At 38.4% G+C, this 26,938-nt stretch overlaps 1 protein-coding gene across 1 annotated transcript; it reads left to right on the forward strand.

Moving 5' to 3' along the window:
• The first annotated feature begins 196 nt into the window (after nucleotides 1–196).
• On the forward strand, nucleotides 197–26,938 carry LOC140933079 (AP-5 complex subunit beta-1-like). Its single transcript, XM_073382597.1, has 37 exons — nucleotides 197–435; nucleotides 1,023–1,088; nucleotides 1,999–2,027; nucleotides 2,517–2,595; nucleotides 2,782–2,813; nucleotides 2,981–3,059; nucleotides 4,041–4,085; nucleotides 4,227–4,286; nucleotides 4,478–4,552; nucleotides 5,704–5,781; nucleotides 6,244–6,305; nucleotides 7,011–7,065; nucleotides 7,480–7,533; nucleotides 8,477–8,611; nucleotides 9,702–9,740; nucleotides 10,024–10,098; nucleotides 10,899–10,954; nucleotides 12,066–12,153; nucleotides 12,661–12,748; nucleotides 13,991–14,056; nucleotides 14,434–14,587; nucleotides 14,998–15,087; nucleotides 16,426–16,561; nucleotides 17,493–17,628; nucleotides 18,215–18,262; nucleotides 18,654–18,712; nucleotides 18,854–18,911; nucleotides 19,015–19,090; nucleotides 19,901–19,986; nucleotides 20,693–20,769; nucleotides 23,088–23,175; nucleotides 23,273–23,323; nucleotides 23,968–24,031; nucleotides 24,573–24,681; nucleotides 24,947–25,023; nucleotides 25,571–25,683; nucleotides 25,786–26,938. The coding sequence occupies exons 1-37, from the start codon at nucleotides 319–321 to the stop codon at nucleotides 25,947–25,949; spliced, it is 2,964 nt and encodes a 987-aa protein (XP_073238698.1). The 5' UTR covers nucleotides 197–318; the 3' UTR covers nucleotides 25,950–26,938.

Below are 26,938 nucleotides of genomic sequence, written 5' to 3' on the forward strand. Positions count from 1 at the left end.
TTCTATTCTCATTGAGTTAGCAAAAAAACATGCATAAATATTAAATACCTCTGTTTCTGTAAAATGACGCAAGAGCTGTTCTAAGCTTCTCTTTTTTCTTTTAAGTCCTTCCAGTTTTGAATGCCTTCTCCTCCCCAACATTTCTATTCTATCTTCCAGTTGTACCTTCTCCCCAGTTCCTTTTCCAAAACAACAATATGGCGGCCATCACGGGATTTTATCCTTCAAGAAAAAGATATCGGGTAAAGGTTGGAATTGATCATCCCAAAGAGAAACTGTAGTTTGACTATTTTAAGTGCAGTTAAAGACTGGGTAAAAATGAACTCTGTTGTAAGCCACTGGACTAAAAACCTTGAAGAATTTAGTCGCTCTCCGGAGAAATTTCTTGCCGCTAGAAAAATCACCGCTCACAGTTTCGTACTGGACGTTATTGAGGTACGTTTTGACAATTTTTCGAGATTAAGATAGAAGACCGCTAGTTGATACTTGGTTTAGACTTCTGCTTTCGTTTCACTTTTTACAATCACTTTGATCTGAGTTGGGTGCGGTGAGTTGTAAAGATTCCGCCTCATGCTACCCCTATCTTGGTCAATATCCCCTATTCAGAAGGCTTCAGCGGAAAAACCAGCCCCCTGAAATCTGGAAATAAGTGACAGGAATTGAAGTTCAGGTAGCTGGTGTTTTGGCTAAAATCTTATTGTCAAACAATTCCAGCTGCACCCATGCCACCCTCCCCCTCCCTAATTTGCTGATGCCCCACCCCCACAAATGCCCCACAGTTACTAGTGGGGGATGGGTGCAGTTGGAATTGAATGATGCATTACGTAAAAATTAACATTTGCACTTCCAATAATTGGGGAGCTTGGTGTAAGACTATGACAACATTATTTATAAGTAAGAGAGCTCTGAGGCTCTTAAAAAACACCTTTTATACACTTGGGTACTATAAAAATTAAACAATACTTGCCTTTTGAAAATCATATTGTAATATTGCGTTGTATTTTTTTATATATATTTGGTAGGTTCTTTGTCATGAGAACCTTCCCGAGAATTTGAAGCTCCAGTTATTATTCCTCATTCAAGAAAAGGTATGAACTACAATGTGTGAGACTTGACAGTAATGATACATTATCATTTATGATTGGACTGAATAGTGAAGTCATTTTACCATACAATACCATACAAGAGTGAAACTTTCACAGCTCATTATAAAAAAAAAGCGTAACTAAAATTGTCTTTAACTGAACAATATTAAAATAACGGTTGTTTGTGTTCTGAACAGGGGTACAACCCTGCACAACAAATAACTGTATAGTATATAGGTGATATTAGTTATGTGAATCAAATAGTGAAATTATTCCTTAATTTCCAAGTATATCAGACCATTTGATTACCTATTAATTTCGTGGGTGACAAATTACGCACACAATCATAGGTTTTTGACATTGTTCTTTGAATTGATTATCGATTTAGAACTCCTCACAGTGATCATTTTAGAGCTTAAAATTTGGCTTAAGTTTATAGTTTTCAGAATTTTTCAACAAAATACCTGATAGAATCCTTCTTGATGTGCTCTTTATAGTGTTTTGGTTTTGTATAGCGTTTTAACTAGTGCCCTGATATCTTCCTCCATGACATTTTATAACTTGCCATGTCAATTTTATAATTTCACATTTGAAATTATAAATTAATGCCGAGATTTGGGGCCAAAATTAAGGAGTAATTTGTCACTTATGAAATTATGTATGTTCTCTTCATTGCAAACTGTGTCATATCAAAGAATTTATAAGAAGGTGTATTTGAAATTAAATGCTGCAGGTTTTAAAATATTATATGATTCTTTTATTCTTTTGGTCAGTTTGTTTTAAACCAATGCATTTAGATCTTTTAAAAGATCAATAAGTTGTTTTCATCATCCTCTTTTTGAACCTGCTGCAGATGCCAAGTGTCTTGTTCAGCTGATTGTCAGAGTTAATTTTTAGCTGTTTTGTTATGCAGGCTTCAAGTCTTTTCCTAGAATCAGTGAGGTAATGCATTTTTTTAAAAATAAATCACATCACTCCTGGAACTATATTTTCTTGCAAACATGACCAATGTAAGACCCACATGACCCTTGTGCCTTTTATTGTAAAAAAAGATAATTTGCTTGTACAGCTTAAGTCACTAAGGAGGGTGAGTTAGCCCTGTTTTGGCTACAAGTAAGCCTGGTTTTCTAAGCATAAAATTTAAATATGAGTCATTTTCCCTCACCTCTAGTTCACAACTCAAGTCATAAAAGACCAGTAAATAGCACAGGGTAATTACCTCCCAGCTAGCCAATCAGAGTTTGCAAAAAGCAATATTCACTGCTTTGGTCTATACATGTACTAATTAAAATAACAATGTTACATGTAAACATTCTTCTAATCAAAAATGAATTGAATAGTCTACATCTCATTCTAGATCTGTTGTTTTTTGTTGGTGAAAGGTTGTAGCATCTTAAGTTATTTGCTATCTGCTTCTCAATCAAATTGCAGTGTAGAATGTGCAGTTGGCTCACTGAAGGAAATGTTTACCATTCCCTTTAAAAACATGATTGATGTTTACCTAGGTCAGGTATGTGAAATGTCTGTTATTGTGAAAAGTTAATAATTAGAAAAAAAATAATAATAAAAAAAGGTAATAATTTTACCAAGTTCCCTCTTGGTATTTTTGTAAAAGATGTAGCTTCTGCAATGTTCTTACATTAGAAGTATTCAATATCATCCTCACGAAAGAAATGTATGTTATCTCCCAATGCAGACATCAAAGTTTCCGTCTTCAAATATTCCAAGGTGAATATTATGAAACTTGATATTATTGCTAGTATCAGTCATAGTAATTTGTTTGTTAGCAGTGAATGAAAAATATTAAATTGTAGTTTAGATTGGAAAAATTTCAAAAATCTGCAACTTTTTGCTTGCTATTCTTACATTATTTGTGTGGTGTCTGATGGTTTCAGGGTGGAACAAGCAACAGGCTCTAAGAAGGATTTGTTTGCCCATTCCCCTGGGCATTTATCTCAAATTTTTCTCAGCCAGGTAAAATGTTGAAACTGATTTGAAGAAGCTCTTACATAGACAGTAGTGTGGAGGTGAATCTTTGCTGACCTCATTGTTTACATTTTATCTCATTAGCATATGACTTAATTCATAGACGCCAGGGCCATAGATACAAACTAAATTCAAAAGTTGAAAGAACTGATTAACTTGAGTAATTTGCAATTTTCAGCTCTATACAAGCAATATTTCAGGAAATATCAGCCATCAAAAACTGCAAAATTGCTGAGTGGCAAAAAAGTTAATGAACCATACATTCTTTTTAAGTTTTTGAGTTTTTAAAAGGGAATTTCTCTGAAACCATTTGGTTTATTGGGCTCAAATTTCAGAGATAGCTGAAATTGTTATGCTCTTTCAATATTCAGAATTTTTTTTATTAGCTTCATCAGTTAATGATGAGCGTATGTTAATGAGGCAAAAAATGTAAACAATGATTCGCCTATTGCTGGGCATAAATTTATGTTACTTTATTGAATTCATCATAGTGACTCAACACTGTGACAGGGAATGAAACAGGACAAATGTCCCAATTGATATCAACCCCTTCATTACCCACTCAGCCCATGAAAGGTTGCACCACAAAACCAGGCTCTACGCCCCCTACTCTTTATGAACTGCAGTGTGGGTTCTTTTATGTTCCACAAGAATCAGAACAGTGAAAGAGCTGTGAGATGCCTGCGGTTTTTCATCCTGATATGAGAAGACTAGAACCAGGCATCATCACACTGTTGACCAGTGAAACCAATTAGCATAATAAAATTGGAGAGTAGATCACTAGAAGTATGTGCAGTGAGGAGCAATGGGAACTTAATGGTCTGACCTCAACAGAGAACTATAAAAACCCATCGGCCCCGGCAAAGCTATAAAAGTGCCTCCTTTTGGCCAGCATTGTCTCTAGTTTAACTTAGACTGAATTTCATTGAGCTTTACTGAAAGTTTCTGGAATATTGGTTTTGTTTTTAGATTCTTGTAACAGGCACCGTGATCCTGATATCTTCAGAAACCGTGGTAAGTTGAACATAATATGCTAGTGGTGAATTTCCCTTAAAAGAGTGTCAACTCTACTTTTATATATTCTTGTAAGAGTTATATTGATGTTTGAAACTAATTTACAACTGCCGTAACAATAATTATTGCTTCAAATGACAGGAAGCTAGTCAAGATGTTTTTGTGGATTTTGCAGGAGTTCTTACAGACATCATAGAAATGGTAAGAAGAAAATTGTTTGGAAAAATTTTGCTGTAATTTCCCTAAGTATTTTATGAAATAGAATAGAAAACCACAACATTTTTGTCGTTCTTCCTAAGCATTGAGATTTGTCATGCTGAAATAGACAATCTGTCTGGACAATTTGTAATAGTTACATGTATGGTCATGGTCTTTTTAATTTGTTTAAACAGGTCAATAATCCTTTCAACTTGCTTGTCAGGAAAACTGCATGTGAATGCCTGTGGGAACTGGAAATGTCATATCCGGTATCATTATCGCTTTCATTGTGTCTTTATCACTGGCTGGGGTACAGTATTTTAACCCTCCCCTCTTAACCCTTCCTCCACCCTCTGATGCAACATCAGGGTGCGAAGAAAGTCAGTTTTACAGCCTGCCATTCGGGCAAGTTCTAGCTAGCATGCACTAGCCCACGAGTCATTTCAACTAGCCCCAAAACCCTTTTTGATTAACAGGATTGATTACAATCCTTCTGTAATATGAATTTCCCCCAACAACAGCACTTGCCCGTTGGGCAAGTTAAGAACAAAAATCACTAGCCCAATAGCAAAATCCTCTAGCCCCGGGCTATCGGACACGACTTTCTTTGCACGCTGAACATGATAGGGATATACAGTTTATGAAGAGCAGGATATAACTTAGTATGTGAAAATATAGAATCAAGTGATGTAATAAGAAATGTCTTGTCTGTTTCAGCTGCTGTCAAGCGTGGATTCATTCTCTATAGTGAATAGCTCATAGTTGATATATTAATATTCTAATATGATTCCGAGGCTTTCTGGTCATTTTTCTATATTTGGTTTGGATTTCTTTGTGCTCAAGTCTCTTATGGGAATTGCACGACAATGGAGTCATGAAAAATTTGCAATTTTGACCCTAAAGCCTTTTCTGCTTTTCAAGGCTGTGCTCTAAGGAAATTTAAGGGAGCCCAGCTCGCTGAACCGGTGAAATCTAGAGTGCCCAACCTCTGACTTCAATGACAAAAGTTACAGTTCCTAGTCACCTGCACGCAAAAGTAAGATGCCAGAGGCCACAAGATACGGCTAGAGCACAGCCCTGATACCACATTTGCTTAACATACCAGGGCCTTAGGTTTGATTACTCTCTGCCGCACCGTGTTTTTACGTTGTGACATACGATCGTTTTGATGTGCTCATATTTCTTTGTTACATTATTATTATATAACAGAGTATCTTTTTATCATTCTAATCGAAAATTATTGGTGGCTGATTCCCTTAGTCAGAATATTTCTTGCTGTCCCGATAATAATTATTGTTTTAAGATTCATAAAAGATTAATAACTTCTAGTAGTCATAGTTTAAGATAATAAATAATTAATATTAGGCCTAGAAGACCATTGGCTAATTAAACATATCCTTCACAATTTGCTCTTACCAAGGGACTTCTCCATGCTAAGCTTGATCATCTCTATGCCAAATGTGCTGCTGAAAACAGTCCAATTTTTCAGAGCTATATGGTAAGAGTATTAAAAAGTTGTTATTTGTTATTAGCCGAGCAGAAGGCTGAGGCTGATAACACTTACTGAGACCTTGATCATTCCAAATATCGCAAAAACCAAAACTAAAATGAAACCAAAAATAAAGATCAGCACACTGTCACACCGAACGCAGTTTGACATTGCTCTTGAAAATCATGCATTACATTCCCAACCCACAGCTTATGACTAACTAATCTGTAGGTCATGCTAATATCAAAAATTAACTGTAGGCTCTGAGCCAATGAAAAGACAGTTGGCGAGTACAATGTATAGTAACATGAAATATCAGCAAAATTCTCTCAACTGCTTCATTTGCTGTGCTTCTGATCAGGGGAATATTTTATCGTTAATGATCTTTTCCTTAATTAATATCTCTCTGATTAATTCAGTATAAAAGGTCCAGTAACAATGCTGACTGATTGCATGATGTTTATGTTTCAGGTTTTGTTTGTGACTGTTCTGCATCATGCCATAGAGCACCTGTTGCAAGAGCCTACTAATAAGTAAGAAAAGTATTGCTGGTTACAATTCCTCTTTTGGCTGCAATTATGTAAAATTATATTTCATTTCTTTTCTCTTAATGTATAAAAAATGCACTGTTTGAGAGTCAATGGATTTAGTACTTAAGACACGTACCAATTGAGGGCAATATTTTTACGTTTCTTACTGGAGACGGGACAGCCATTTTACGCGGTGATACGAGCTATGCGAAGGTCTAGCCAAACTTCATTTCTCAGTTATTTTAAGACGCTTAGTATTGGTCCGGCCTCGTGAATCGAACCCACCACCTCCCGCTCTGTAGTCAAGCTCTCCACTCACTGAACTAATCCTGCTGTGATTCTAGAACCACTGAGATGGAGTTAGGTAAGTTCACAGTAATGTACCACCAGTTATGTAGAGTTCCATGTTTTACAGTTGAAACATTTATGTATAGTTTCCATAATGCTCTTTGGAGACAACGAAGGGAACCTGCGAGTGCTTTGAGAAAAAACAGCCAGAACCTCAGATCAAGTGCAGTTGGAATGGAACAGTCAACAGATGATGGTGATGATGATGATGATGATGATGATGATGATATAATTGCCTAATGATCGGCTTCAATGTCTCATTTTTCTAATGTTTAGAAAAAATTTCGTTTTGATTTTCATCGTGTCTCGAAAAAGTGACTACGTAGTTTATTCGTACTGATTGCTATTGTTTACTTACAGATTAGATGATAACTGTGTTAATAACTTGCTCACAAGTCGCACAGAACCCTTTAAGGTACAACTTGTTTCACAGTAAAACTGAGAGGATTTTATAGATAAAGCGCCATGTTTTTTTCTTGGTAAACAACAAGAGGTAAAGTGCTGCGTTGGTGAAGGATTATAAGACGAAAAATAAAACCTTCTTAGACCAAGAAAAGAAGCTCAATCAGAACCTGCCAGGACCTTTGATCTCTCTGACAGTTTTTTCTTTGGTTCCTTAGTTTTCCCTCCTATCAAAGACCAGTGCTTTCAAATTCCAAGTCTAAAACATGAAGCATTTAAAGAGCTGCTAGATACTTCTATATTAATTTAAAACATTTGCAGGGTAGCTTCTGAAAATAGTACTCCTGTGACCTCTTGCTTACTTTTCTTACTGGAAATCATCGTATCTACCTCTTCTTTGTAATGACATATTAATTTTTTTTACTAGCCACTATATTTATCTAAGGAAGCTGCAAAACAATGTTTGCCAGTAACAATTCAGGTAAGATGAACACGTCAATACTTGAGCTGGGGCAATGATGCCGGGCTGCAACTTCTTTTCTCGTCAGCTAATGAAACTCTAAGTTGTTGACCATTTACATGGATAAATTGTTCTATCGATGGTTTAGGCAAATGGTAAATACAATTCAGGACTGGTACTAATTGCGTTCGGGAGTCGCCACAAAACAGCCCAAAAGCCCACGGTCGATATGAATTACTAAAATTCTAACATGACTGAGAGGCTTTCTTGTCATATTTCTATATTTGGTTTGGTTTTCTTTGTGCTCAAGTCTCTTTTAAGAATTGCGAGACAGTGGAGTCTTTAATTTGCAATTTTCACCCTAAGGCCTCAAAGTCATTTTTAATATATCGAACGTGGGTTATTAATTTACCGGAAAAAACTACCTCGAAGGCCTGAAACTGGTATCAAAGATGGACTTAAAGAAGCGGAACAAGAATTTTCCGTTTTGAAAATTTCGACCGGGAAAACAGGACTGCCTTTTCAGACATTCTGTTTGTTTTGGAATTCTACTGATACTACCCAAAGAGTCGAGTTCTCTCCAACGGGATTTTCCAGAACGTTTTTGTGAATGATAAACAACTTTAGTTTCCAGTTCACCATGAACGCTTTAACGTGACAGCTGTTTGTGCGACCGAGATCTTGATAACCTGGTCTAGCTCAAGACATCGAGTTTTTTATAAAGGAAATATATGCGAGGTGAGGCCTCAAAAACCAAACCCTCACGGTTTACCTGGCTAAAATCGGCATAAAAGTGATGTAGAAAGTAGTGTTTAACAAAGCCCACTGAAACAAATTTCCTTAACAAAATGAAAAACCAACAGTGAAGTCATAAGGAGTTGAACCCTTTTTTCCTTAAGGCCTAGCTGATTCAAAATAGTTATCTTTTTTTAATAATTCGCGGAATTGTTTTTGTTTTGTACAGGCCAACGCTTTTAGCCCCAACTCGTCAAGTCTACCTGGCAATGTGGACACCACAGAACTGAAACGAACAATTTCCTTTCTGATGGACAACATTGGTTTTCTTAACACTACTGGTGTGTTTCATGTCATGTGCCAAGTATGTCAATATCGATGTTTTTTATGATGACTTAGAAACGCTTTATCAGTTTTTAAGGGCCTATTGATACTCCAAAGGTCTTAGGAATTGATGAATGCATGCACTCGCCAAGGGAAGATGTCATTAATTTTGGAATATTTTTAGTGCACCGTTTGCTGGGAGAACTGTCGGAAACAGCAGTCAGTGATCATGTTTGTTACAAACAGTTGTGGTTAGTCGTGCAACTCAACTTGTGAAAAATTATGAGTCCCAGTCCCGAACCATTGAGTCCCAATTCCAAAAAAACAATGAGTTCTAAACTGAAAATGCTTGGTCCTTTATGCAACCAGACAGTTATTCTGAAGACAGACTCCAAAACTCTGTATTAAAGTTTACTGAAATAAAAGTATACTCCTTCTATTGTATAGCACAACAAAGACTAAAAGAAATATGTGTCGTTAAACAACAGCCACAAGAACGGCTACAGAAATCACACAAACAGGATGTTCTACAAAAACATCTTCAGACCGATCGATCGATCTTTGCGTCCTACGGGACGCCTGTAATCAATTATTTTGTGTCTTTCTGTTGGGCATCTTTATGCGTCAGGGACGCAGGACGCAGAGGCAACAAAATCACTGAACAGTTTGATAAAGGTCATAAACAATACACGTAACCTTAGACCAGGGAATCAGTAACAATAGAGGCCTAGAACAAGAAGTACAGATATCACACTACAGATCGGCCGTTCTTTCAAGTGGCTTAGATCTGGCTGCAAAGTAGCTCCGCTGGTTGCTGTTGTAGATTGGTGCGTCACGATCTCCACTGAAGTTAGTGAGATATAGCAAGAAGGATGTTCAAGAAATGACGATAATAGAGGATTTTTAATACTTAGTTTCTATTGCAGAAATTATCGTTCAGTGAAGATCATCATGCAACAGTATAAATAACCCGAGAAGAGGGCTTCTGAAAAATGCTTAACTGACTTCACTTAAGCTTGAGACTAATAGTTAAGCCACGCAGATAAATCGAAATCTAAAAGGGCTCAAACCAACAGGTATTATTGAATATAGAACTGAACGTGCTAAGAAAAGTTTGGTTTTCTTTACAGCTGTTGCAGTGCGTTAAACTTGCGCAACTTTCACCAAATGTAAGTTGAACATTTTTTTTATTATTTTTCCTTCAGCGTCTGTCGTAGCAGTGATAACTTCCATATTTTTGTCAGTTGTATTTTTAGTAGACCGTAAACCCGTACTCTTGTAAGTGAAAGTGGAGTTGTTGACCTGTCAAGGCTGTGTAACTGAAGCTGTGTATATTAATTTTAAGTTTATTTGAGTGATCAGTCACTATCCCCTGCGAAAATTTGGACTTCTCTTTGTGTAGTGTTTTTTAGGACGCAAGTGACTTTTTCTTTTTTTTCTTTTTTTTTTTAGACATTTAAATCTCAGTTTATCTCTTGGGTCTCCACCACAGACCTACCTGTGTTTCATACCCTGTTGCTTTTAAAAGTAAGTGTATTTTACGTTTATAACTTCTACATTTCCCCACTCTCCCCCCTCCCGAAAAGTAGGGTTGTTTTTCACACTCGCGGGAACCGAAAACTGAAGTTAAGGACATATACTTAAGACCAAAAAGAAAAACTCTCTGTTCCTCCCAAAAAAGAAACCGCATAGCAAAACTGGCTTACGATAATTGCAATTTTAACAGAGTTTTTGTTTATTTTTGTGGTCATGTTCACCTTGATTAATAAGCTTGTCAGGATAGCTGTTTGCACTTGTAGTGGTATATACTGTGGCGTTTGGCCAAGAAAAAGGGCCTGCCGTTGATTTCAGATAATAATTTCGGTGTTCATTTTATTAACCGAGAACGCTGTTTTTGGTCTTTGCGGACTGCCTAAAAATCTGCATTCCACGTAAATTAATCTGCCTCTGATTCACTAGGTGAGCATCGCCAAACATCAACAACAACAACAATCTTTATTACGTTTTACCTTTAAGTGGTTTAATGCTTGCCCACCGCAGTTCGCCTGTATGCTATTCCAGGAGGTAGCATGATGGCAATCATATGAGTTTTGGCTTTTAGAGTAAATTTACTTTTGACTTAGACACTGTATTAAACTCTAATTTCTTTGTTTTCTTTTGTTTCCTTGTGACGTAAAGTATTCTTCATTAAGCCTTCAACACTTGTAACTTTTTATCCCTTATAGACATTGTTTCATCATTTAATGCGGTCACTGTAAGTTTGAGATTAAGTTTTTCGGTATGAAGTTAGAGCTTATGATTCTTGCAATGTATTTTCCTTATTTCAGCTGAAATTTTTAGACGACTTGTTTCTGGAAGGAGATGAATTGCTTCTACTTCAAAGGTCAGTTGATCATATCATGATTGCCACGCACTCGACGCCATTTATTAAAGTTCTCCATTAACTAAAGGTAGGCCGAAGAGGCCTATTTCCCTTTCGTAAACGGTCTATGCCATTTTTAACGGTCGATGCCACCATTAGTAACCAAGCCTTAAATCATGATAAATGTGATATATTCCCTGGATTAAGTTACAAAAAGGCAAAAAACACGTTTTCGGATAGTGTTAGAACGACTGATTTTGGAGCCCAAGTTGAATTTTCGTTAAAATTTACGAAAAGGGCTAGGGTCACCTGTTATTGATGTGACAGTTAAGAAAGACAGTTTATTACTCTATACTTAAATTTTTCGGAATTTTTGCGGGTCGGTGTGGTAGTGTAGTTGTTAGGGGAGAGAGATTAGGATACGAAGGGTCCGGGTTCAAAGCCCTGGTTCTACTCTGGGTTGCGATTTTCTTTCTTTTTCATAAAACACTCTCAATAACAGGTCAAAAATTTTCTAAGTGTCGTAAAAATGGCAGCGACCGTTTACGAAAGGGACAACTGCGTCGATGACACAGAAGAGAGGTAAAAATCACGTTTACTGCAAAAGAGAGTCAAACGAGACGTTTTTCCATGATATTAATTTTGGATTTCGATTATGCAAGTCACACCTGCAGTACCTACGCCAAATTAAACCTATTTCACATGAAGGTGGGGGACCCCAGGTAGGTGAGGTAACATGTGTCAAGTTACCCCACCTAACATGTAAACGTGATCACATTAAAATGAGAGATTATTTGGACAGGCGGGTTACCCCACCTAAGCGGGTTACCTCACCTACCTGGGGTCCCCCACCTCCATGTAAACAGGCCCTAAACCTATTTCACATGACACCGGTCGAATTTTCGACCGGCTGTACAATTTGACCAGACATTTCGTTCACACGGGATGGTTCAATATTTTTGCTCTGTTCACGGAACTTTGAACTGCCAGGCGCCAGAATTTTGGTACGGTTAAGGTGGTTATGTGTGAACGGAACACCCAAACGCACTAAATTTCAACCTGTCGAAAATTCATCCGGTTCCCGCTGTGAACGCAGCGTATGAATAAAAGCAAGTTCCATTTTCCTTTACAGAATTTTGTTAGTGTCAAGTCAACCTACTCTTCCTCAAGGACAGAGGCTGTTGTGTTTTGAATGGCTTATGTACTTTCCTACTGACGAGGTACTATTAGATTAGATCTAGAATCAAGTTTGTGATAAACAGCACAAGTCTTTTTGACCGGGTTACATCTCAAGTGACAAATGAGCAAATATTCTCATGGATGAAGCCGACATGAAATACTTTTCAGTTTCAGTTTTATTGCTTTGCCACACTTTGGCTTTTAAAATTTGTGATCCCGCTATTGGTCAATTTGACACTCTTTCAATCAATAGAATCTAATTAAGTCGTGTGTAACTGAAATGGTGAGCAACCAGTAAAAGGACCAGTTGGAGAACCAACATCTTACATTATAAAGAACGCTACTGCGCCAAAGATTCGCTCATGGTTAAGAACTTTTCGCGTCCATGGCATTGTTTTACCTAACTTACTGTTTAACAACGAAAAAACCGTTGCCCGAAAGCTTGAGCGATTACGTCAAAGAAAATTGATACAATAAACTGTGCCGCATTGATCAGTCAAACACTTCACGCATGAGAAAGACCCTGTTTTTTCTTCATGTTTTTACAGGAGACACTTGAGTTACAACCCAGCGTTCCCCAGTGTCTAGATTACTCCCAGTTCAACTTCTTTTACCCGTCCGTGTTTGATTCTTTGGGTGAGTACAAACTACTCCCTCAATTGACTGCAGCAGTAACTACTACAAAAGGGTTGTGTAAGACTAAAGTCTAACTCTAGCGGTGATGCCTTGTCTTGGAACTGATCATGACGCGACCAACATAATGATGTCGTTGGAAAACTGAAATGCTAATTATTATCCATTCAAAACATTTCTTCGTTTCTGGTTAGCTCAAATTCCTCTGCTTATTCTTCATAACCGGCTAGCGATGGCCAAATTTGGAAGACGTTTGCGATATCCAACTAAATGACGTCAACAGTGCAAGATATTAGAGAGTTTTAGATTCGAGTTTACCGCGAACCTCTAACCGCTGGAGGTCACGTGACAAGTCTTTCGCGTCACGTGTGAGGTTTACGACGTGCGTTTTCAACGTGGGGAGGTAGGTTTTCACGCATGTCATTTACCTGAAAGCTTTTAGCGTATAATTCTTGTTTTATCCCACGTAATGATACAAAAAACTTGTGGAGCAAGTCTTTATCCATTAACAGAGGCACAAATTCGGGCGAAATGCTAAATTTGATAAATCCTATTGGATCTTGAAAACAAGTGCCATTCATGGCTGCTGATTCAAAATGGCGGCCGTAATCTAATCTACCGCCAATCTAAATCGAATTATGTTTGAACGTCGAACCGCAAACGGGTAACCGCAAACCGCGCGGTTAGAAGTTGGCGGTTAACTCGGATCTAAAACTCTCTATTACTAGAAAAAGGGACGGTAACCCAGAAGCCCTGAGGTTGCGTTAGTTCAGCCGTTTTGGTAAAGCTGAAGAAAATGGCGGAAAATTTCACACGTTTTAGAAGAAGAAAGAGGCGAACTACAGCCTAAAAAGAAGCAAGAACAGTAAAAATACTACTCCGCGGTTGAAAACTGCTTTTTGAAGAATTTCCTGTTAGACTAAACATCCAGTTTATTTCCTGAATTTGCCGAGCAACAGGCAAATCAAGACGGGAACCTAAATTCGATCGAGATGAGCATATTTTTGGTAGCCAAGGTAGCCAAACATTTCCCGCCGTGGTTGTGTGTGGTCGGTAATGTTCAACCACGCCTGCAGAGCTCCAATATCAAATACTGGATATCCATCTCTGCAGTCTATCCTTCCATCCGGTCTGTAGAGCTAGTTTCAAACAACTCTTTCGTTCCTCCACTTTTCTTTCCAGTTGGGATGTGTTTCCCTTTATGAGATGCATGTGCTGTTCTGACAAACGATTGTGTCCTTTCAGATATCACAGTGGATAAACTCAAAGTGTTGTGTCTCTGCCTAGATCACGAAACCTTAAACTTGTCAGGTACTGTGTACTCAGTTTTGGTATGTAGTATGCGTTATCGACCACAGGTGTGGTCAAGGTGACTTGATATTGGCTTCGTTTTTGTTCTGTTCTGTTCTGTTCTGTTTTTTTGCTATTTTTTGAACCTAAAAACGCGAAAAAAAGGATGAGACTAACATCTAGCCATCTCCATCGAAAAAGCTTGGTCAATAAAGGATTTATTATAAGACCATGCAAAACAGCACTTTTTTTCTCGAGGGACCAAGAGAGTGATCCCAAGCAAGCAAGAGAGACATCTTCCCCTCTGGGGTCACCAATCGGAACACAAGATTCGCTTCATCTTTCCAAATCATTTAATAAAACATGTTCAGTTATTGGTTACTGTTGTTTAACTGTAGGTTCTTCAGGTGTACCCTTGATGCAGTGTCTTGTACCCCTCCTCAGTAGAGTGCAGCATGGTATCGGAGGAAGGACTGCTGTGGCACTTTTCCGGTGTCTCTTTTGGTACTACAAACACCACTGGGACTCAGAACTTGAACAAGAAATTTATAAGTAAGTAGTAGAAAACAGCCGTCAGTTCGCGACGGCACCAATGGTCTCCTCGCGAAATGACTTCTGAGGAAATTTTATTGACCTGAACAAAACGAAGAAAACTGAGCAAACTGTAAAATAAGAACCACATTCCTCCCTAGGCCTCCTTCAATCGAGAATGTGATATTAACGTGGTACGCTTTCCGGCAGAGATAACCATGTAGGTACAAATAGTTCGACTCAGTAAATCGATGAAGACGAGTTTTTTACGTTCATGTCATGAAAAACTCAAGGGACAACTTTGGTTAATCGTTGTTCTCAGATACATTAGCAACCGTTTTAGCATCTCTGCTGATCTTTATTCTCGCCTTTGGTTCACAAAGAGGGTTGTGATCCGCGGATGAGAGAGAATTATTTCTTCTCCTTTTCAGGTTGGTGTTATCTTTGGTAACCAATACTCCTCAGTTCATACCCCACACAGTGAACTTGCTGAATGCTGTGACTTCCATTACTCCTGATAGGTAAGTCTAAGATTTAAAGGGGCTTGGTCACGGCTGACATCTTCTTTGTCGATGCCAGTTACGCCTCCTTATTCGCTATGAGACTTGAAAAAAAAATTTTTGGATAACAAAATCACAGATTTTTTTCAAACACATATCCCTCTAACCATTTTATCAAACGTTAAAAATGACAAAAATGAACTTTGAAAACTGTTAGACTAACAAAATTTCAAGAACCAAAATTGCAATTCGTTTCAATCTTCTTCCAGTTTGTCCATCCGTGCTTACTTTTGCATTTGCTTTGCTATCCATAACTTCTTCCAACGTTTTGAGCGGTGTTCTTTTTATGTTCAATTCGGTGGCAGTTCCCATGTTTGAATTTTGATAAATTTCGTGACAAACCAAAACAACCGAAACAAGCAACCGAAAAATGTTGACTTCAAACCTCTAGCAGTTACTGGAAATTTTCATGTGGGTCAGTCTTGAACAATACAGCAAACGCATACAGAGGAAAAAAAACAGACAAAAAGTATATATTGTTATGCAGTTCGTTTTTTAGACCCGACGGGGCGAAATACATGTATGAAAGCTGTGAGTCAGTGATGGTTTACTTTTTTCTATCAGTACCCCTCCCTCTCTTCCAAACAAGGTTTATATTTTCATATTTTTATAGGAACGTGGCTCAATTCATTTCTTTTTCTTGATACAAGTTTTGGTTTCCTTTAATTTAAACTCATCATCATGCATTGCCATTCCCAAAAACAAGGAAACCTACACTTTAGACAAACTATAGAACTGAGCCACCACACATACATTTTTATTCATTTTCTTTCTTTTTCTTGTGTGCCATAAGAGTCCTATTGTTCTGTTTGTTAGTTTTTTATTATTATTATTTTGAAGATTATCCCAGCTCTAGCCTGCGAGCAAGCTCTCCGGGGCGCTCTGGCGGCGGGGCGGGAAAAGGAAGGAGAGCTTGCAACTACGTCTCTGGGATTTGAATTCCACCTCCAATTTCCCTGTGGCTCCCCGTCGACTGAGCTGTCAGATGTCCGCCAATCAGCGCGAATGTAAACAAACGTTAAAAAACGCGTGCCAAGGGTAATGACGACATTACTAATGTCATCTCCGCCAATCAGCATTTCGCATCGACTTTTCGAAAGACGTAGTTGCAAGCTCTCCTTCCTTTTCCCGCCCCACCGCCAGAGCGCCCTGGAGAGCTTAGTCGTAGGCTACCCCAGCTCCAGAGGTCCATTTTCACCATATCTAGGGTTAATTATTACCCCTGGCACCCATGGTTGTTGAATATATATTTTATGTCTTGTGGGTGATGATACTCACTGTGTCGTCTCTCTGTTTCAGTACCTTCCCCTCTAATTTACTGAGGTCTCTAAGCGAACATGTGGTGTCACAGTCCGTGGAGTGTGTTCTGCCAAATCTGACTCATCACCTGAAACTGTTGTCTCTTGCTATGAGATCCACCGATATACCACCTACAGTAAGTGATTAACAATTGTTTTCTCATTCGATGGACAATTTCTATTGGTTAATAGTATAGTTGTGTTTATTGTGTTGTGTATGCTTGTCAGGCGCTCGCTCTAGTACTTTGAGACTTTATTGAGACCAGAATCAAATTTCTCGTAATAGCATTGCTGGTTAATAAACGTATGGGAATAAGGGAAATGATTTTAAGGCAAATTCTCGTCATTAATGTTTTTAGAAACATTATGGAAAACAGTGAAGAGAAAACAGTTGTCGATGTAGGGGCTTGAAGGGCGTGGAATGCTTCTCACCAACTAACTATAAAATTTAATGAAAGGAATTCCACTTCCTTCCCTGTATTCGTGCAATCTATTATCAAACATCTTGTTCTGGTAAAATCTAGTCCAGTTCAACTGTATATTTCGCTGACTATTAAATTTTAAACGAACAGTCGTATTTTTCACTCCCTGACGCAAGCAACTTGAAAGAAAACATTCTGAGTTCTACCAACAGGAGTGGAATTTATGACGTTCTGGTTATAGTCCTAATGCTAAATTGTGACTGACGTTTAATTAGTAAGGGTCTTACATTGCAATTTCACCTGTGATTTTTCTGATTTTAATTGGTAGCCATCTATTATTTATTACCTTCCTTTTACTATTTTGCCTTAAATTTAAGTTAAGGTTAAGTTTCCTTATTGGTTTAATTCGCCCATAGCAAGCTTTTTATACTAGTTGATAAGTTTTCTTTAGTTTCCAATTCACTTCGCAGAGGGTTTACTTTTCAGTAAAGACTAACGTTAAACAGGAAATTCCTTCTAAAACTCAGTGGTACTTAAAATGTTGTTCAGTTACTTCATATTGTATCTTGTCCTCTTAATATACAAGAGCAGAAGCACAAGACCGCGCGAATTAAAGTAACTTGAGTTTCCCTTTTTTATTTTTTAGCCAACAATTCGTTTCATGGTTCAGATTCTTGATAAATCTGAGATCGCCCGTAATGGTAACTGGAGTGTTGGCAACTGTGTATTAGCTGTATGTCACAGTATATTATTACATCACCATACAAGTGCTACAGTCACAGGTGATCATTGTCATATCCTTCCCCACCTCTTCCCCCAGGGCGATCATTTATCCCCTCCTTCCTTAGGTAATCTTTCGTATAACCCCGCTCCTTACCACCCTTTAGCAGGGGAACATTCGTATTGCACTCCTCTCCCCACAGGTGGTCATTTTGCCTCTTCCCTCGCCGTACCTCTCGCTGCAGACTATTTTTTAATGCATAAACCCTGTCACTATCTCCCCAGCCCCCTTAAGGTGATTGTTCTTGCATTATCCCTCCCCTCCTAATTCCTCACCTTCCCCCCATAGGTGAACGAGATGATTATTTTTGTATTCACATTCTTTCAGTTCCGCCACGTTCTTCTCCGCCCTGCCTTCCCATTCTCTGTGAGTTTTGGTGCTTAATAGTTGTGGGGCGAACTATCAGTGGTTGATTCAGATTCTCATTGTATGGTCGTGAGATCGACAGTGGAAAACGTCCCTGTGGGTCCGCTAATTATACTTTAAAGAGGGAAAAATTTTCCATCCAAGGCATATTCTGTTCTAATCCGGCTAAAGATGATTTTTTTAAGCAACTACTGATCTTCCTTATTTAATTGTCATTTTAGAGCTTGGAAATCTGCTGCTTTTCATCTGTGCAAGTTATCGTGATATCGGTATCCTATACATTATATTGATGACGTGCTAACTTGAACATCAGTGAGGCCCCATGTTATGTTACAAACAGGAAACAACATATGTTGCTTTGTTTGTGTCCAGGTTTTGCACATGAGAGTTTAGTAAGACGTAGTGAAGCAAAAGAAATGATCCTTTGTGCTCCAAGTGAATTTTGCCTCTAGCCTCTTCTAGCAAACGAGAAATAAAATTGTCAATCGTTAGTGAGTGCCATGACACCTCCATGGCACTTCACTTTAACAGTTTTTAACAAGTTTCAGGACAGAACCGTTTCATGACAAAAGAACAAGTCCGCAAAGTCGTTTGAAAGAACGCTTGCTGTGATTGTTTATTTTTTACGTTGAATTCCTTAATAAAAACTCCCACTACCAGATATTAGGGATCGTGCAAGGTTTTATTACTGTCTGTTAACCAATGTGTCGAGTAACAAGGTACGTCAAAAAGAATATAACTACTACAATAAAACTATTAGGGTTTCGTATTTTGAGACAGCACGTTTTCTTTTCCTAACATGTGGTTTTGTATTTTGGTGAGTGATTTGTTCGTTCTCTATTGTGTTTTCTTTTGAGAAGTGTTCCAAGATCCTGGCCTCAGAAGCAACTAAAGAGAGGCTTCCCATAAATATTGCTGGTACGAAAGTTTTATCTTGCGTTTATTTATTCAATTTTTTTTTCTTTTCTTCACTTTTTTTTTTTTTTCACAAGTAATCGTTTTTCTTATTTAACAATTGCAGATGACATAACAACGAGTTCGTTTCCAGTCCCTCCGCCTGTAAAACACATCGGAACACCATTTCTTAAGCTAACGAGGTATTAAACAAATGTAACTGTAGTAAGATTGTTTAACGTAGAAATGAAAACTTCTTTTAATGGTGTTTGTTTTCTAAGAGATTGCATGCATGTTGCGTGGATGTAATTTCAGATTGTTTTTATAGAGGAGCCCTTCTCCTCCAGAACCAAACTTGGAACCAAACTGTAGGTGTTCCTGAAAGGCCGATTAGCGCTAATCCAGGATTATAATTTTGTTCCATTTTGTATTTTACCTATGTATTTCTTAGAGTAACAGTTTGTGATATCATCATTACAGTATCTCGGAGTAAAGACTCAACACCATTTTGTAAGCTCTAGTTACATGTTCTTAGACGAGAAAACCTTGCTTAGAATTTGGATTAACCTTGGGTTAAACTTAACCATCTTTCGCGGAACCGGGCCCTGGTGTGTAATTTCAGGATGAATTGGTGAATTTTCATTCCATTAGTAGCTTACGTAGCAAGCGTTTCCGTGCCAGTTCTTCGAGAAAGCTGGAACGAGAGCGTAAAAGAGACCTGGAGAAGGAGGGGTGAAAAGGAAGCCTCTCTTCTCTTGTCTTCTACCCCCCCCCCCCCCCCCTCCCCCTTCGTTGATTTTTCCTCTTCTCTCCTTTTTTTTTTTCGGCTCTTGTTCCAACTTTCGCAGAACAACTCAAGTGGAACCGCTTCCTGCGCAGGATAATTGCGAAGTGATACTCTCTCCTCTGTTGCTCTATAGAATAGGGATACCAATTAACTATTCAGATTTTAATATTTTAATCCTGATTGCTGAGAATAGAAACTTTACTGTATTTATTTTTTCGTAAAACAGGGTTTCTCAGCCTACATGCGAAGGTTCTCTTTCTGAGATGAAGACCTTAACCCCTGATGAACACGAGGAAGCTGGAAACTTGAGAGGTTTGAGTCGCCATTAGTCCTCTTCTTCTTGACTTTGTGATTAAGTATTGTTACTACCAATATTTCTTACTGTTACTACCAATGATTATGACCGTGTATCGATCGTGTAGGTAATGAGTAAAGGTTGTTATTAAGAATAGCTAGATAAGGAATTAAAAAATAAATTGTAGTTTGTATATCAGGAGAAAAAATTTGACGTCCAAAACTGAGGCTTTGGTTTACGTCTGTGTGGACATCTAAGTGATAATCTTCAGATATAAAAGTTTAAACTGCGCTTGGATTTAAGCAAAACCATGATAAATGTTCGAAAATGTGCTTTATCGGAATAAAAGTAGTGGTAGTGTTTACGATAAATAGCGGAGGGTGAATTTGAGCTTTTCGTTTTCTCCATTAACTTCAAGTTAACTTTAAGGGAGATGAATGCGAAAAAATTATTTGTGGCAGAATTAACGGAAATGTTACCTGTTCCAATGCGATTATCAATACCTTCCCTTAATGAACTTGAAATCTGCATTCCTCGCGTTGAAAAAAGGATAACTGACGTGACTTATGGGTGGGTACGTTCATTACTGATTCGCTTTGTGCCTGGCTTAAGTTTGATTCGAACTTACTTAATCCCCTCTACCGCTGCTTATCATATTGTTTATGGTTGTGGTTACGGAATGTCGCTTGACTGATCTACCCATCGCTTTTTCGCTGTCTGTAGGTCTTCTGGATCAGTATCTGAAGGTGCTTGAAACGAGCTACAGTAAAGAAATATCAATCACTTATTACTTGCACTTTGTAAGTACTAGAAAGATGAGTTGGTTTGATCCATTCAGTTGCCGTTCTGTTTCTTTGTTCGCTTTGAACTTCGGCTACCTAAGTGAGTCACCTATGATCTACAAACCAACTGGCTGCAGTTAACTAACAGGCTGACTTATTGACTGACTCATTTACTAACTGACTTGTTATTCCACTTGACTAAATGACTAACGGACTTGATTGCGGATTTAGTGACTTACTGTGTCTCCTTTTGAGCGTCTTGCGATTGGTTTATTGATGGACTGAATTACTGACTTGATGACTAACCGACTGACTGACGGGATGACCCATTACTGAACATGACAAACTAAATGAGTAACCATTTAACTGCTGGCTAACTTACTTTAATACTTACTGATCTACTGTTTTAGTTAATGAATACATGAAACATGACCGATCTGTTGTTATATTGCCTGACTGATGGACTGTTTGACAGACTTCCTGACTGAATTACTAACTGCCCTAAAGACAGATTTACTCTTTTACTGACTGGCTGAATGGATGACTGACTGGCAGACTGACTGACTTGACTGACTGATATTCTAACTAATATATTTACTATTTGACCCCTTGAATGATAGGCTTGACCCAGATCAAACGTCAATCTTTTTATGTACCGAACTTAATCCCTTCAATTAAATACAAGAAAAGATCGACGTTTGAATCAATTAAGGCCGACATATCTAATTTGGGTTAACCCATGAATTATGTTCTGGTGGCCCGGTGAGGGTAAAAGACGGCATGAGTTTGCGGAATGGCATGTGGCATGGCTTGCGGAATGGCATAATTGTGCGGAATGTAATATACTCAGAATGACCCAAAGAAATAAATGAAACTGAAAAGTGCGCCTTTTTTTGGCCCCAATCAATTTGCTTAATATGTTGCGGACCCGACATACGATGACAATCAAAAAGCCACGATGGCTCATTGTCGGATATTCCTCTTTGCACAGCCACAAAGATTCTAGTCTTGCCTTTATTAGTCAGGCTGAATGGCAGCACCGATACTACAGCACGAAAGTCAGCCATTGAAGAAAAGATATTTTGTAAGGTCATTCTTCCCTTCTACAAACCGCGTGAGAAGTGTTAGTTTTTCAGACGGTGGGTTACGTGATCGTGACATAATATTCAGAGATGAAATGGATCTCGTATTTTGTTTCCTTGGCTGCGTGGTTTAGTTTTTAGCACGCGAAGCTAACAGCTGGCAGAGAAGGGCGAGTTCGAATCCTGGCAATTGAGTGTGTGTCTTTAATTCTTTTTTTTCCCTTCCTACCGTTTTTAATTTGCATTGTTTTCACGATCAAACGCACACACTCACACAATCAAGGAAGATGCGAAGAGATGCGGATTGCCGAAAGGAGACAGAGAGCAGTTCGCTTCACTCACTCGATTTCTGGATTACAGATTAATATTTGACTCGGGTTCATTAAGTTTCAAATATGATCTGATTCGTTCACCGTATTAATTAATAATCCCTAGAATTCGGATAGAATTTTAGCTAGCCCGATTTCACGTTCAACAAGCGCCTCTAGCGTTTTGACATTTGACTATATAAAAATGGAGGGCAAAAAGAGAGAAAGTATTGTCGAAAACACCAAAGATAAATTAAGTATTAGTTAAGTATTACATAGACAGGAATGCAGTAAAACTTACCGCTACATTCCGCTCTGCCGTGTTGGTTTGAGCCACCAGTAATAAATGGCCCGGTAAAGCAGTTGCTCACTCAAATTGGCGCCAAAAAGGGCGCGCGCACTGCTTTTCAGTTTAATTTGTTTTTTTGCTCCATTTTCCATATTTTACACTCCGCATAATTATGTCATTCCGCAAGCCATGCCACATGCCATTCCGCAAACTCATTCCGCCTTTTTTACCCTCACCGCTAGTGGCCCACATTTCGACTGAGAAGCGACTTAGTTTCAAACGTCGAACTTTTCATATGTTGAACCTAATGCATAAATTACTGTAATTTATTTTCCACCGGTAAACAATGACCACTGTGCATCGTAAAAATCAAAAGAGGATGAAGCTGTCTTGGTAAATTTGCATTAATTTCGACGTCCCAATCAACCGTCGAACTTACATCATTTGGGTCGAGCCAAATAGCTATTAAGTTCAGTACATGAAAAGTTCGAAGTTAGAAGGCTGGGCCTGGGAATCTACCGATCAACGGTTCGACTGTGATTTAATTTCTGACTTCATTCCCGACCGTCAAACCCCACCGGCGGACTGACTAATGTACTGATCAACTGACAATGCAAATGAATGACTGCGATGAATTTTTTCTCGGTTTCGTAACAGACAGATTCTTCACCTCCATCCACATCAAGGATAATCTATGCTCTGGTTTTGAAGTTTCATACCGACAGACGCTACAAGAAATTGGACGGTTTGTCTCCTGACCACCTGTATTTACCATTTGATATTTTACAGCTTACGCACTTTTGTCGATCTCTTAACTAAGTTCTCCTTGGTTTCTTTATCAGATGTCCACATTTCTTACCTATCGACAGCAAAGTCTTCTAATCCTTCCGAAGGTAATAAAGCAATTTTTAATCCCAGGTAGCGAGCGGCTTACAGACACTTCTAAGCTCAGTTTAATTTTAGTCTCTGTGCTGTCCACTCTAGAGTTAGGAAATTACAGAGACTTGCGGGCGGAAAACAGTTGCTAAGGCTATGTTCTAACTAAATCGGACAGCTTTTTCGCCGGCACGAAAACCATACTGGATATTGCTTCTGGCCACACATAAAAATGGTGATTTTGGCGCGATTTCTGTAACGTAGCGAAGCTGCGCTGCGCCGATCTCGAAAATGTGGCGTCACGTATTGGATAGGTTGTATGCTACACTTTGTTGCAGTGTCAATAGGTTTTCGGAGCGTAGCGGAAGTGAATAAGTAGGAAAGATGTCTAGAGTGAGGATTGGGATTTAGAAAATCAAACCCTGTCGCCAGCCACCCCGGCATGATGTTCGATGTGTGTGAACGACTTGTTTCAGTTCTTTGCCGTTGCTGTTCACACCATAACGGATAGCTTTAGTCGACACGAAAATCTATCTGGTGCAGTGTGAACATGCCTAAGACCAGCAGGTTGTCACAGAGACAGAAGTTCGCCTTTGATAAATAAAAGAAAGAAAAAAAAGGCGTTTGTACGTATTAATTTTGTTTCTTTTTTGCTGATCAGGTTGTTGCCAGGTTACAGTCAGTTTTCGTCCTCTTGATCCTGTACCAGCGATATTTGAAGTTAGGTAAGTCTCGTCGGCATGACGTTTGCGGGGATACTCTTGAATCATAGTTGCTCACGCAATTTTGGGTGTGATACACCCTAGCTGTCCTAGCAAGAGAAAACCCAAATTTGGTCTCGTCTGTATCGAACGCTGTAGTTTTCCTTCTCTAAAATTGTGAGCTTTATCTGTGCAGAGGTTTGAAACTGACATTACTCGGAGTTATTTCATGGACTCGGCGAAGTATCTGGATTTTTCAATTGTTTCTTGTACTTGTTTCTGCGGGCTCAATTTTTCTTTGTTTCCACGCTTGTCACGATATCGCCAAATGGAGAGCTTGGTCGCAGGCTAACCACACTACCTTAAAACATAAAAATAAATTTGAACTAAAAGTAAACGAAAGACAATGCTTTCGCTTATTCATAAAAAGTCTTATGTCTTATCATTATTATTTCTTATTTTCTATGAAGTTTTGATTGTCGAAGCGCCCGCTTGGATTAGCTTCATTGATTTATCAACAAAACTCAACCGTTGAGAAAAAATTAACTGGTATACTTTTTTTCAGGGCTGTTTTTAATGAAGAGAGTGGTCTCACATGTGCAGTAACACTGGATGACTTGCCAGTTCAGTTTTCGGACTTATTTACTCCCCTTCGCGTTCCAGATAAATTCAAGGTAAACGTCTTTTTGCTTTTTTCACTTTGTGTGAAGTAATTTTTTTTATGAGTCCCATACTGAACCAGCTATGTTTCCCTGCCCGCCTAGATAAGTTTATCAACTATTTGCAGGTCAGTGTAATTGTTTTTCAAAATTGTGTTATAGTAAACAATAAAAGAAATAAATCCGTCCAGAAAGTCGTAACAATGTTGACTTATTAATTATCTACGGATTAAACAAGCCAGTCCCCTGCAGCTTATTGATTTTAGATGTGTTACTGTAGACCTGCCCACATCATGTTGTCAAAGGAAAACTATTTTCTGTGCTGTGGGACTATATCACCAAAGTTCAACGAACCAGGTAGGCGGTTATTTGTTTCTCAATAATTAATTCCACTTCACTGCATAACCACCGTACTCTCTGCTTGAAAGTGATGAGGAAGGGATGGGAGGGAAGGGAGGGGAAATCAAACGATCAGACTCGAAAGAACAGCGCGCAAATCTTTGTCGAATAATACTTAAGGTAATAGAGAGACTGACATGAGAAGGAAAAAATCGTACACAAAATCGTATTTTGCTTAAGGCTCTTATTGGAACGACTACTCTGAAGGATTTCCTAAGGAAAGCGATCCGTGCTGAAGAAGGGTGCTGAAAATTAATTTTCCAAAACTTCGGGCAACAGAAACTAGTCTGCCGACTCTACAATCAAACAACGCTTTTTTCCATTGTAGGACTTTCTTTGGTGGGAAAACAAGGAGTCCATGTTTTGATCTTTCCTTTCGTTGGCTGATAAAATTATTAACGAAAACTTAGGGGAACCACTTCTGATGGTCAAATGACAATCGCTTTATATCGGATCTCAGTCTTACGACGGTACAAGAGTCTTACGTCCAATTTCTATATTGCAGTGGAAACCTTACAGGTACTGGGGCCGAGTCCGTCGTTTGCCTCACTGTGGAGTGGGATCAAATGAAAAAGATAATCGAGGAACGCTTACTTGCTTTCGTTATAAGTACTTCTGGTAAGGATTTCTTGACTGATACCATTAGTTCTGTACTGTTGGTGTTTTCTTCGCCGATCTCCAAGCATGTTTATGTTTTTAATCGATACTATTTCTTGCCAGATAATGAAATACGACTTGGGATATTCTTGCCACCTCTTCAACACCTCCTACTCGAATTTCGTCCTCTCAATCAAAAAACTGTAGTTTCCGTGGCAACGGATGATTGGCGACTGCTTCAGCTGGTGGAATCTTACCTTCTTCAGTTTGAGCGGGTCAGCGGATAAGGCGTGGCATCTAATTAAACTTGAGAAGTTTGGCACGTTGATCCACTTTGGTCAAGTTGTGGACTGGCATACGAGCTGTGACGAAAGAGGACCAAATTCAGTGATTGAACTGTTAGCTAAGTAAAGAGGTTATTTTATTCGACAATGTTGTTTAGGTATCAAATCAGAAATGGTCCGTACACCTGTGGATTGAACAATTTTTAATCGTTCACACCCATCTGTGCGAGAACTGTAACTCAAAGGAGTCCGTTTGACAAGAAATGAAAGGAAGATTCTGAAGTATTTAAGAAGAAAATTAAGCGATAAAAACACAATGTTTCGACGACCTCTAGTGGTTATTGTAAGTGTCATGAAGTTAAAAAAGATGGTAGTTTGGTATGTACGTACAGAAAGTCGAAGTGATATTGTTGAATATTTATAGCAATGAGAACCTATCAAATAATGAAAAATGCTCCCTAAATTAGATTTACCTTTGGTGATGATGGTGAGTATTCATCTAAACGTTATGTTTTATCGCTTGCCTTTCGTTTAAAATTTTTCGCAAAAGATAGTGAAGTAAATAAATAATTTGTAAATAGACAAGAAAGAAATTTTGTATGAAAAAAAAAAATTAAAGAAAAGATGGCATGCAAACCTCGTGTATTAGGTAGTTATGAATTTTAGCAATGAGCTCGTAGTTTGCAGCTCAGACTTAACAGGACTTTTCTAAAATTTAACGGAAAGTAAATTTAAACTGAGTGTTTTGTTCATATTGCAAGTAAGGTAAAGAGTTAATAAACCTTCTATTGAACAAACAAGCGAGAGTATATATTTAACACAATTCTTTTTGCGATTCTTTGTTCTCCTAATAAGATTGTTCTCACAAAGTTCTTTTAAAATCACTATCTCAATATATTATTACTCCTCGCCCGGGTCACCTCTTATAGCTACATCAGTTGTAACAAATGGTTCCTTATAATACATGTATGTACTTAACGTTTTTGGTTTCG

The sequence above is a fragment of the Porites lutea genome, chromosome 4, assembly GCF_958299795.1.
Source record: "Porites lutea chromosome 4, jaPorLute2.1, whole genome shotgun sequence".
Taxonomy (NCBI): Eukaryota; Metazoa; Cnidaria; class Anthozoa; order Scleractinia; family Poritidae; genus Porites; species Porites lutea.